This window comes from Corella eumyota, chromosome 1, assembly GCF_963082875.1.
Source record: "Corella eumyota chromosome 1, kaCorEumy4.1, whole genome shotgun sequence".
Taxonomy (NCBI): Eukaryota; Metazoa; Chordata; class Ascidiacea; order Phlebobranchia; family Corellidae; genus Corella; species Corella eumyota.
Genome location: NC_137490.1, coordinates 16235293 through 16249024, shown reverse-complemented (window position 1 = coordinate 16249024; position 13732 = coordinate 16235293). Strand labels below are relative to the sequence as shown.

The following is a 13732-nucleotide window of genomic DNA, read 5'->3' as shown; positions in this document are numbered from 1 at the left end:
CTAATTTATTTGATCGACAGAAAATAATAATGTCAATTTTGGGCTAAACTTCGGGTTTTAAAATGGATCGCTTTAAAGCAGTCGAGATTACGTAAATCTTATTTACAGAACGGATCGAGGTCGTAAAACCACACATACACATTTTGTCATTCATAAAAATCAAGTCATTTAGTAAATGTCAAAACAGTTTTTATATTCTACATGTTATTACACAACCCTTCAGAGTTAATCCTTAAATACACATTATACCTGTAACCAATAACGTTACACGTATTTAAGCCGAAGAGATTTTAAATGTCAAATAAATCAAGTACTACTTGGAGCTATGTTTAAGTAAAATGATATTTGCTGTACAACCAATGTTACAACAATAAAAAGATTAGCCTTTACTTTTTAAATCAAAAAACTTGAGAACACTTGGAGCGTAAATTAAAGAAAACCCAACCAACTTGTATATCTATAGTTTGTCAAAGAAAACTCGATATACAAAAAAGTTTTCCGCAATTAATTACTTTACTTACGCAATTTTTGTTCTTAAAATTAAAAAAATTACTAACCTGAATCAATTGCCACAACAAAGAAATTAGTTTGCGAAAGATTCGGAGTTCCATCTTGACAGATAAAAGAAAATCTATCCTCGGTGGGTTCGCTTCCCTCGTGGACACTTTGAACGTAGAAGATATTTCCAGCTCTGATGTCCCCGATTGTGAACGAACTGATCGGGGTCCCCGCTCGCGATTTTTCGGACCCCGGAGCTGGGGAGTCGTTCTCGATGAACCCCTCGCTAGCTTGTGTCGTCACAACACATAATACGTCATCGTCGTTCGTGTCCGCGTCATGCGCGTTTAAGTTGATTGGTTCGATCATCGCCTTTCCGCCTTCTTCGACATGCAAAATATCACCGACCACCACTAGCGGCGCCTCGCTGTCCACAGGTAAAATATCGACAGTGACGTCAACCTCGTCGACGGTGTTTCCCCCGACTCGCCACTCGTGTGACATATCCGACAAAGTTAACTTGAACGAGTCATTGTCGGCTTCGTTTCCGATTTCGCCGTCCACGTGTTCGTATTGTACCACGTGATCGCGGATGTCTTTCTGCGTGAAACTCGTCGCAGCTTGGCCGTTGACTAAGATCTGACCTTTTCCTGCAGGTTGAGTCACCAAAAAGGTCAACATCAAATCGTTGCTGTCCTTGTCCGTGGCTGACAAAACCTATTAGAAAATTAATTAAATGTTATAAAAAATATTATTTTGAAAAAATATTATTTATAAAACACTTCCCAAATCAATTCTGACGTCATAACCTACCTTTTCGGTGATATTAACTCGCCCCCTTTCCGGGACCTCGATACTGAACTGAAGAGTCCCATCAGCTGAGGCTAATAATGGTTGTTCGTCATCAATGGGATTGATTGTGACTTGAACAACAATAGGAATTTCGTGCATTCCATCAGAGACCAATAATCCAAACGAATCAGATCTTGATTCGCTCCCATCATGTTGGTATACAATATGATTACCAAGTATATCCATGCGAGTGAATGCACCACCTTTAAATTAAACATAAAAAGTAAATTTTATTCAATTAAAATTTGAACACCAATCAACATCAAAAAGGTTAGTTAACTAACCTTGTTATATATTACCTAAAAAATTGTTGTGAATAAACATTTAAAGAAAGTTGAATCTTACCCAAATTCATGACTGAATTATCGTATTTCAGGGCTCCATATTGTGGCAAAGATGACAAAACAAAAGACAGAATATTTTCGTCAGTATCCTCGTCTGTAGCATCCAATATATCAGGTGTAATAATAGTCCTGCCTCGTTCGTCGACTGTAAATCCAGTGTTAACTATGCGGGGCGGTTTGTTGTCAACGGGGCGAAGAAAAATTGTAAATTCCTTGAATATAAAAGTATATTTTTGTGTACTCCAATAAAAAAATATTTACACTTAAATTATATGAAAGTTTTATTTATTTTAAGTACTGTACCTGGTCTGGCAAGATATTTCCAGCTTGGTCGGCGACATTAAAACTAAATTTCATTGCCCTTGCAATAATTCCTAACTCGGTGTTGGGTGGTTGGTACGCCACCTTGTGATGGTTAATCTGGGCTTGGGTAAATGACGTCACTTCCGTTTCGGGATCTTCGGTTAAAACCAGCTTACCTGTGAAAAATAGGTAAAGAATAAATTACTTTAAATTATAAGCATTTTGCTAACAGAAATACCCAAAACTTACGTTTTCTTATATTATAAAAACGTTTTATAATATAGTCAAGGCAAATTGGTAGCAATATATAAAGTTAAATAGGTAGTTGTGGATGTGGTTTACATTGTTCATACTAAACAACAATAAAAATTGCTCCGTTGAACCTAGCTATTTTCTTTTTATAAAATAAATCTTCTACACTTTGTTAAAAAACATTTTTTCCCATAGCTTGTAACAAAATTTGGAATTCCGAATTAAGCAAACTTCCACAACGTAACAAGTCGTTAACAAACTAATTATATAAGATTTTTATGGCATGTTGTTTCTGGACCAACAGCGTTATCAGCTATCCGGGTCTAGTTAAAAAACGGTGAAGTGTATACCAATGCAAACATACTGGACAGTAAGCTAGCTAACCTACTATGGAGATAGAATCTTGCGTGACTTATCAGTCCACCTAAACGTTAAGCAAACATGATTCAAACTCAATATTTACCTGTGTTTGTGAGAGGTGTTACCGGACTTAGCTCGACAATGGGTCCGGTGAGTGTGTACAAGAGATGCTTATCCACAGTGTCTTGGTCAGTGTAACGCAAGAGTTTCTTGTTGAACGGAGTCAGTTCGAATTCTTTAACGTGCATCTGTATATAACAAACGTCGTTAAATATAGGTAGGCAAAAATTTGTTAAAGTAAAATTTGTTAAATTGAAAGGTTGACTTACAATTTTTAAAACCGCGTTAAATTTAAACTGGGGTCAATTTCAGTGCCTTGATAAAATCTTTGATCCTACCTGTAATGTTGTTCCTGGGTACAGTTCTGGTGCAATATCATCCACCGGTAACACTTTTACAACGAATTCGTAAGCTCCTGATTGATTTGGTGGATCGTTGCTGTCTTGAACGATAAACGGATGAACGTCCATAACAACTTTAGTAGAGTGATCTCCAGTGTGGCGGTAGTACAACTGTGGCACATAGGACACGTTTAGGTTAAAATCTTAATTTATAAATAAGACAAAGTAAAATGCTTTTTAAAACTCAATAAAAAACACACCTTCATGTCTAAGATATCCATCTGTGTCCATTCCCTTACAACTTTTTCGTAATCACCCCTGTCCGTTAACAACCAATCATCAGCGTCCGGTCCGGTGGGCGGATCTTCTTCGACCAATAAAAACTCGCCATGGATCGAAAAAGGTTCTTGGAGGACAAAGTAAATATCTTCGGCATCAGAATCCACGTCGGCCGCGTTTAATACCCAGGAGCTAACTAAATCAGTTTCTCCTTTGCTTACTATAAGTCCAGTGTTAGTGTCGACATTCTAAAAGATTAAATTCCATTTAATATTTTTAAATTAACTTAAAGTAAAAAAAACTTTGAATAAGACTTTAAAAATTGCAAAGAAACGCAGTTATTTCAATGACACAGCAAGATTTTAACTGGTCAAGTTATTTACCGGTGGCGTGTTGTCCAGTGAAGCAATGGTGATCGGGAACAAAAATTCGACGTCGTGTTTCCCGTCGGTCATGCGGAAAATTACGTTGTCACTGCAACAAAAAAAATATTTATATTTAAAACAAATTAAGAGTAATTCAGCATAAATAATAACACGTTTAGCTGTACCATTATTACTTTAAAATATAATTTTTAATACATTAAATTACGATATTTTAAAAGAATTTGTAGATTTTTTTGCATATTTATGCAAGATTTTTCAAGCATTCTAAGTTTTTCCCACAAAGTTAATTTTCTTAGTCTAATAATCTGTCGCCTTATTGTCGCCTTACTTATGTAGATATTGATTGCAAGTGGTTTGCAAACCTGACATTTAAAACCAAGTAAATGCCTGAGAAAAGTATCCATAACAGACAATCCAGCTCACTTTGATCACGCATGGTTTACCGTTAGCAAAAATTTACAAAAATCGAGAAGTTTAAAATGTTTGAAACGTCACGTAGAAGCAAATTTAGATCTTGGGTTTCAAACCCGCGCGATCCCACACAAAGTCACGTGACGCGACGTAGGCAAAGTCAAGTACCCGCGTCACAACAAACAATTTATTCAAAGTGAAATCTTTGGCAAGTGTCGAATGTACGCGGCTCTAATTACCTGACATTCAATTCTGGTTAATTGAAGTTAATTTAAGCTTGTATAAAAGTGAGATGGAACGCCTTAAAAGGATCTAAATTTAATACAATTAAAGTAACGAACCTGTATATGCCACCTTCATTTACGTTAACTGTAATTTGATTCGGACATAAGGGTTTACCCGAGTATTTTGAGTTCATTTTCCGTGTTGCTTTTTAGCGCTTTGTTCAAGAGCTTAATCCGTTTTAAGTATCACCGAACGAATAACCAAAAATATTTAAACGATAATCAAGCCGACAATGGCACTTTATTGAAATACCTAGCCAGTCACATAATGTCATTCGACGTCAGCAACTGTTTAATGTCATATGTGGTGAGTCTAATCTTTTTTTGATAAGTATTTGTACAACAATAATTTTCGAATTATATAAGGTAACAAATGTGTAGCATTTGAAGGGATGAAAGCGCCACATACTTATGTGAAAACATAAATTATTTAAGAGTGATTATATCTTATTTCATACCACACACAAACACAATAGACACATTGCTTAAATCTATGAAAACTTTCAAGTATTCACATAGTTGTTGGTATTGTTAAAAATTAAACAATACCCGTAATTTAATCGGTCAAAATTCACAAAAATCCCCTAACAGTTTGAATATAATTCAATTAAAATCGCCGTAGTACATATAGAACTGACTGTACTATAGGAAAAGGGACAAATTTAACAAAACCTAAACCTATTTTACAATCGAACACATACCTAACATGGTCAGTCGTGTTTTGAATGAGTAATGTTAACTGAAACTAGCTAAATCCATGCACTAATGCCTTCGTGGTGTCCGTTTACATAAAAAACGGGACAAGCGAGATTAAAAGATCAAAAGACCTCATTTTTGTGAAAATCGAAAAAAAATGTTTTTACTGCGCGAGCCTGTTCCAAAAATAATATTTACTTAAATGACAAAGTGTTTATTTCTTTTTACTAAATTAGAAGCAACAAAGATGTTCTACACTACTCTAAATGTTTTATTTTAAATTTAAATTTGTATGAAATTTATAAAAAAGAACCTGTAAGTATTAGAGCCATCATGGAAATACACCACGGATCCCGCGTCCAAATCTGCGGGAGTAAAAAACTTTTTCGACCCCAGATCGAGCCTCCCGTGCCTTGGTCCTTTTAGAACATAAATTTTAACGTCTTCCAAATTGTCTTCGTCCGAGATTTCTAGGTTTTGAGCACTAGAGAGCGCTCGAGATTGGCCCTGTAAAATATACAAATTAAATATTAAAAAATGAAAAAAAAAAATTGAAAATAGGTTTGGAAAACTTGAAGATTTTTTTAAATCTATATAAAAGATATAAAATCCATTTTGTTATTAATTCACGGCTAGACTCTTGTCGATTTTGAATTACAGGTTTTGTTTAGTAAATAAATTAAAGAGAAAATTGATAGAAGTTTTATAATATTTAAAAAGGTCTATTTTCATTTTTTTCCATTTAAATAAAACCAAATAAAAAAGTGTTTAATCAGGTCTAAATGTAAGCTAGATGCATCATAATACAACAAAATATAATCCCTAAATACGTCATTTATGTTTGTCGGTAATTATAGATTTCATGGTATACTGTCAATTTAAATATATAGGTTGTAAGTAAAACTAACATAAACAGATTTCTGCCATCTTTTGTAGCCTGCGGGTCCCAGGCCCATTAAGGCTCTGCAAACATTTAAGGTTACCTAATAGTAATGTCAATGCTATGTGAACACCGTTCTTAAATAGCGATTTAATATACAGATATGGTCAAATTAGGCTACAAAATATAAATTGAATGTTTTCCACTTCCAGTTTGCCATAGAAAAACTTAAATAATTAAAATTTTTACGAAGGTTTTTTCAGTTTTTACCTGATATAATAATTGTCCCGTATTCCGGGTCGCCACTGGTGCCATAGTGTTCATTGGTTGAACGATGATGATAAAAGTAAAAGGGTCGGAAACCATTCCGTCTGTGTCCACAATCTGCATTTCAATCTCGAATATTCTTTGAATTTCCGAATCGACGCTGGGTGGCTTGTAGGCAATTTTAAATTCGTTGACGTCACTCTGTAGGAAGGACGTGATTGGTTGATTCCGGTTGTCGGTGCTGACGATCTCGCCCTCCTGGTACCTCAGGGGGGACGTGATGTTAAAAATGAGCTCGTTTGGATTCGATTCGACGTCAGTGGCGCGCAACATCTCGCTTGTAAACGCTGTCAACACAAACTGATTCACCTCCATCATTAAAACGGAGGCAAAATCGACTTTCGGAGCTGTGTTTTCTATTCCGTTGAGAATTTTTACGGTAACCTGTCAATCAAAAAAAAACTTCTAGTAAAAAATACAAAGGTTGATAATATTAAAAATGGAAAGCCTATTTTTAAATATTACATAATGGTCATTTAAATATCCTTTTCTGACAACATATATACCTGGAAATATTCTTGTTTGATCACATTTCCTTCTCTATCAAGCAAAACGACGACCATCGGGATTTGGTCCCGATTTGGAGACCTCGTTGTAGCTGTGTGCTCATACCTTACACCGGACTCCAAAAATACATTGCACGGCACCATGCTTCCTTCTGACACGTCACCAATTAGTCTTCCGTAATGCGGCAAGTCGGCGTTGCCAGTCAAAGTAGCAACCTCGCAGGTCTCCGTGTCTTCATTGTATGTGAAGTCCAATATTTCACGATCTATCGGTTCAGATTGTCCTAGAAGCTCGTTGACGGTCAAAAACAAAGATTTGGTGATGACAGTGCGTTGGATAAAAAGCACATCTACTGTTAAGGTGAAGGGAATGATGTAAGTGTCAGTTGGCGTGTCATAACGAATTTGTAATCTAATGTTGTCCTCGCTCGGACTTCGGGCTCCCAAGTGAGAGTACTTGACCTCGTCGAACCCAAAGTCGCATGGAAACCGGTCGGGGGATAAAAAGCCCGGCATTTGGCTTAAGGCATCAGGCAAAACTTTTACGTAACAGTGGTCGCCTTCATTCACGTGAATATTAAGATCAGTTTCAGGGTTAAGATACACCGATCGTCCGTATGGAACATGTATTACGCTCAACTCGCGTATTATATCCGGGGGCGGATTCAAATTCGGAGGGTGCTGGGCAAATGTTTGTTTGCGGGAAATCAGGCAAATCACGGCCGCCAAAAGCCATTTCATTGCCGACGTCTTTTTGGCTTGCATATTGAAGTGTAGCGGGGTTAACAAGATACCAGATGGTAACCAATTTTAAAAGGGATTCTGATATCTAGAAAAAGACTCCCTAACCTAAACAAAAATCAAATTGGTTTCAAAAATTTTGAAATGATATTTTAATACACTTCACAAATTTAACAACCCACGAGTAAACAAGTCACAAATTCCAAAGCTAATAGATACACGTTAGCTATAAATATTACCTATCCTAATTTCTAATGAGAAATTACTGCGGGCTAATTTAAATATCACCCGAACCGCACAGGCAAAATTTAAGTAGTTACCCTTTACTTGTTAACCTAAGCGTACATTCTTTAATGCTCATAAAAATGTAATTTATGTAGCAGTTCCTGTTTAAGGAAAATGAATACCTTTGTAGCTATATGATTAGATAACAGTAAGTGCTATACTTTGTAACAGCAATGAGCCATACCAAGTAGCTTTAAGTATGTTTTGTTTAATACATATTTTTCACAGCATTGAGAACTCGACCGCTCTACAGAATTAATACGCCGTGACCACTTTATATTTCGCAAATAAAAGTCAATAAATCATAACATAATATCACGTTGTTCATTTCAGGCGATATTCAAATTGGGTCGGAAAAAATTCGAACTAACAAACCTAAAGCTATGACAAATTTAAGGCTTATTTTGTTAGCGAAGAAAATTTTAGAGATTTAAACTGAGATAGGCAGGCTCTAATTGACATTTTGGGCGCACAAATGCTATTTACACTGGACAGAAACTAGTCAGAAAGTAGGTTAACAAACAAATTACAATAATGGGCCTTTTATCATTGTAATCAATATGTAAAATTTTGTAATTTAAAACCTTTTATATAACCATCCCAACCTAAGCCTTAGACAAATTTAAGCTTTAATTTTTACATACTACATGCAATACTAAACCATACTAAAAATTATTTTGCAAATGTTTAAATGTATTTGTCTGTCTTAAGCTATTATCTTTAGCAAAACAAAGATAAATTTCCCCGGCAATAAGTAAATCCTACTGCCGCTAAACTACAGTGGTCTTCGATGTTTAAAATCGAATCCCGTAATGAGCTTATAGTAGTTGCAAGTTTACTATAATCCCTCGCCCGGGGAGAAACAATTCCCAATGCTAGCCCTAACGCCGTATAGGAAACGTCATTGACTAACTGTTTATTGGGAAGGTGCTAGTTCTACTTTGACCTTTCCGTGTGCTAGCAGCTGCTAACTACGTTCTACATCAAACTTCCAGCTTTATATCTTCCTGTAGCTAGTAGAAGGTAGGGTCGCAACGCTGAACTAGGATTCGCCGTTTTACACTACACTTCTCTCCTTTGCGCACAATGCATCGGGCCCGTTCTTTTATTGTTGACTCAATAGTGTTTTTCAAATGATCGCGTCCGAGGTATTTTCTTTATTTTCATAGGCAGCTCTCTGTCGCCGGTAGCGGTAGTTCTGAGTCGCAAAAAATGTGAAAAATGGGTTTCCGTAGTTTTTTTCTGTCTTTCTAATGCAGCGGTTAATATTGCTAAAGATCAATTAAAATAAACAAAATGAAATTAATAACTATATATTTTGCAACAGATTTCGCATTTAATTTTCAAACTGTCAATCGATATAAATTTAAAAAATTAACAGGCCTTATTACTCCTACTATACAACCGACGATATACATATCTTCGCAAACAACAAAAGCCGAAATCAATCCGCACCTTGCGAACGTTATCTGTCTGGATGTCGTGTATCGAATAAAACGATAAGGTTTCTAGGAGGACAGGACTACGTCGTTACAATAACGTCGCTGTATAAAATCCATCAACCTGTGGTTGGATTTGCGAATTGTAATAACTCACGAATAGCCGAATCGGAAACGTATGTATGCTGGGTTAAATTTTAAAAGGTTGGAAAAATGGCCACCTGTGAATACATCTACACAGACAGTTGCAACTGTTTAGATTTGTTGTCAAAATGTATTATTGCCGCATAATCTCGTCCGATCATCAACGGAAAAACGAACTGACTCATAAATTCGCGACGTAAATGTTTGGCTTAAGGTACTGCTTGCATCGTTAACACAGCCTCTAATTGTCGAAGCGTGGCCACCTATCCGTGCACTATTAACTCTTTGACTTATTTTAGCATTAAACTCGTGTAGGTTTTATAGGAAAGTGCATGCTGCAAGGTTGCTTAAGAGTTACGGAAACCATTGCTCTTTCAGTTGAAATTTTTGTCAGAATTTTAGTCCATGAGTCAAGTTTCAAAATTCGAACAAATCTCGTGTTTTTACAACTAAAACCTTTGGAAGTTTTTAAACTGATCCACGCTAATCCCTTAAATCTCAAATATAGGTATTTACTTTTGATAAGATGTTTATTTAATTTGGATCGAAACAAAATCGTGTTTTTGCAGATAAAATCACAAACGTTGAAACAGTTTACACGCAACATCTCGCAGATACCGAAGTCTGTTTCTCATTCCAGCGACTTCCGTGAGATTTTAAGAGGTTCAAATATTGTATCTATTAACATGTCACGCTTTGCAAATAACTACAACTCCTCGTAATCAAATAAATAATTATAGTCGGTCGTTAGCGCTTCGCACATTATCATTACGCCAGTAAATAGGTTTAGCGCATCATACAAGTGCATAAAAGGTTCGGTGTTCAGACCACAGACTAAGTGATGGCGTCAAAATTAATGGTTGTTCGGTTGACCACGAATCAACGAATCGACCACAACTTGAATGCTACTCTATCGAGAACTTTGAAATCGTTTATTCTCACGATGAAAGCTGGGAAATTGAAAGAAAAGTGTAAATAATTTAAAGTGTATAACGGTGTAATTTACAGTGATAGATAAATACTTAAAAAGGAGAATTTGTTTTTTATTCGAATTTTTAATCGCGGTTTACGTCTAAAGTTAAAAACAAGTCTAAAATAAACCTTATAATATCAACAAAAAAACATAAATCTTAATATGCTTGAGCAATACCCGAATTTTTACTTTATTTTACTAAAATTATTATAAGGATTTTTTTTCATCTAAATATAAGATTTTTATGTTTAATCTTATTTTCTTTTTTTCCAAACATTTTTTAGTGACTTTTCAACCACGGTGGTCACACGAAATCCTAAAACAAATAATCAAAGTTTCGATTAAGGACTTTGAAACCTTTGCACTCTAACTGAACCAAACAAGCTGACCTACACGAGCAATGACGTCACTAAAACCGGACAGCAAAAATCGCGGTTCAATAAAAAAATTCGAAGAATTATAAACGCTAACAGGTTTTATTGCGAAATACGAAGTTTTTTCACAAATCTATCACCTGTGATGGAGAGAATTTAAGGACATTTCCATCTTACAATAACAAACCATTTGGCTCAAGTAGATTGCTTGATTATTTGCTTGACTTAACCTGGACATGATTAACGAGCATTGGAGAGCTCAACATAGATATCAAGTTGTTTTTTTGCATCATTTGTTAAAAAAGATGACATAAAATTGTCCGAAAAAGCAACAAAGATTTAAAATGTTTGAAATAAAATTAAATCCCAAATGATGTAAGCTTTTGGTATATATTTTTATTAAAATAAATTGTATCAATCATAACGTTGTGTCATCTTATTTGCTATAAGGTTTATTTAAAGATTTTTCTGGCGTCCCTATGCTCAGCAAAAATCGTAATGTACAAAAAGACATACAGCAAATTTACTGCCCAAGCGAGACACCTAGCGGTCGTCATTCCAAAATAACGCCTGTCTAGTCAGTGCTGATATTTAACTAAAACCTTCCAGCAAAAAAAACGAATAAACATCTTTTCAACTTAATAACGACAATTAATTAAAGTTCAATTAAGTACGGCACACCTGGTTCAAAAATAGATACAAAACTTTTCGAAGTGTTTGCAAATCGTAACCCAAACTGCGTGAAACAGCAAATCATCTGCGCAAATAATTAACCCACTATCTATGCTCGTTAGTCTGTCAAGTGTTTGTCTTTTTCACTTGTCAAGAGTTTTCTTCCGCGCAAGTTTTCTTCCCCAATCAAACGGAAGTTTCTTTAGTGTATTCTGCGTGCCTTTGCACCTGGCCTTTCGAGGTTCGAAGTAGGTAAATAAACAGCAGGCAAATTTAATTGAACTTTTGAGTAAACCTGAACATGAGGCATTACACGATTTCGTTGACTTTTAAAAATAAGAAAAAAAACTAACCTCGGTAAATACTACGGTGGCTTATTTTGAACTTTTGAAAAATTGTAAAATTTACCTCAAAATCCTGGCTCGACCTAGTAAGTAAATATCTCTGAGTTATGTGCGTAGGTTAAGGCGGTTTGTGACGTAATAATCATAATGTGAGTGGTAGTTGTTCAACAACAATGAACGTGTACTGAACCGAATAAAACTCGGGCGTGTACGGAGCTAATGGTATTATAAATAATATCGTACTATTATTATATGTACACGTTAAAACTAAGTAATGGATCTATTTATCGTTTTAATAACTTGTCCCTATACGAGAGGCTTTAGAGGTTACGTCATTCGTATTACGTCAGCGTTAGTAACAAGGCTATAAAACTGTATGTGATACAGTTTGATCAAATTTTGCGGAAATTTAACTTTTTACAGGCTAGCCGCGACGGGTGGTTACAAAGCAATTTCGAATATATAAAACACCGCCGCTTTATCATAAAAATTCTGACGTCTGAAATTGCTTATTCTGGCAAAAAACGCTTGCTTGCATCACATACAAATTAAACGTCTAACCTTTTTTTGTGGATCCATCGTGCAGTGCCTCCCTCCCTCGGATGGTGTTGATTGATAATGATCAAGGAAACACCATGATCAGGCGATCTCTTTTAAGTGACCGCGCCCATTTTGTTAATGCCAGCTTCGACATCTTGGTGGAGCGATCTGGCATTCATCAGAGCCTAAACGATGGTAAAAATCTCGTACTTGATTTAATAAGCTCGTATTGAAGGCGAGTTCAATGCCATTGAAATAAAAAAGCGATTTTCCCAGGCGATTTTGTCAAGTTTGGATTTGCTTTGTTGTATTAGGGGTTGGCGCGTAAATAGAAGTTTTAATAAATCAAATAAAAATTTGAATGTCAAAATTGCAAATTGTATTATACTATTTCAAACTAAAATGTGACAATAGAAATACTTTTTAAATAACTTAAATTCACGAACAGCTTTAACATTAACATACAAACAGCCCTAATAGTAAAATTTTAAGGGTCGCTAATAGACTGGTTTAAAATTTCATTTTGGGATTAAACATAAACGATTTTGTAAATAAGAGGATTAAACTTTTATTTAATTTCAATCATTCTGTCATGTTGGATTTATACAGCTTTGATTGACGTGATAGAGAAAAAACATTAAAGCGCAAATGCAACTGAAAGTTTTGTTTTTGTACATGAAATAAACTTTAAAGCCCACTTTAAATTTAACTGGCAGGATCTAAGTAAAGGGTTATGTACTGTTAGCGGTCGATTACACAAAGTTATCTGCAATTAGATTAGGGGATAAAGATATCCATTAATGAATAAGGAGTGTTAAAAATCGTTTGTAGTTCATTAATTGCAACACTTATCATTACAAGGCGAAAAGTAATATTCTTTATTTAACTTAAAACGTGGGAAAAATCAAATATTACATCAATCGCTGTTATACAGTGATAAAAATACACAATACTGTCAACATTGGTTATTGTCTTGATAAAAGTAAGCGTAAATGTTAACACATCTGAAGCCAAACCTACCTTTTTTCAACAAATTTGTAATGGGTTTCCCTATTTATCGATTTCTACAAAAGAATTACTAAATCCTTTTTATTTAAGCGTTATAGTATCTATCACATTTAATATTAACAAATCGGAACAATCATTTTAGTTAGACTATATAAAATATACTTTAAATTCAGATTAATCAGGCCACAATGACAGTCTTAAGCCACAAGATAGACCATAACCCACAAAAATGGTTATAGTGCGATATTGCTAATGGTAGTTTTTTTTAAACCTTATCAATATGGGCCACCCAAACATATAATCCCCAACAATTGAAAAACAAGTAACTTATCAACCAACCACACGTTTTATATCAATTTATAGTAAGATTAAAATGCCTTTTTACAAACTGTTAATACCTAAATTGCAAATAACAACTAAAAAACATTTCTAA

The 13732-nt window shown here is 35.0% G+C and overlaps 1 protein-coding gene across 1 annotated transcript in view; it reads right to left on the bottom strand.

Annotated features, from left to right (window-relative positions):
• Positions 1–7614, bottom strand: part of LOC145763916 (FRAS1-related extracellular matrix protein 2-like) — a 38353-nt gene extending 30739 nt beyond the window's left edge. Inside the window, exons 1-11 of the mRNA XM_082575470.1 lie at positions 6780–7614; positions 6217–6657; positions 5380–5573; positions 3673–3763; positions 3271–3537; positions 3008–3181; positions 2713–2857; positions 1998–2173; positions 1696–1906; positions 1312–1553; positions 558–1215 (exon numbers count right to left, since the gene is read on the bottom strand). Of these exons, the coding sequence (XP_082431596.1) occupies positions 558–1215; positions 1312–1553; positions 1696–1906; positions 1998–2173; positions 2713–2857; positions 3008–3181; positions 3271–3537; positions 3673–3763; positions 5380–5573; positions 6217–6657; positions 6780–7544 (3364 nt within the window). The 5' untranslated portion in view covers positions 7545–7614. The remainder of the gene's footprint in view (positions 1–557; positions 1216–1311; positions 1554–1695; positions 1907–1997; positions 2174–2712; positions 2858–3007; positions 3182–3270; positions 3538–3672; positions 3764–5379; positions 5574–6216; positions 6658–6779) is intronic.
• Between the last annotated feature and the right edge of the window lie 6118 nt (positions 7615–13732).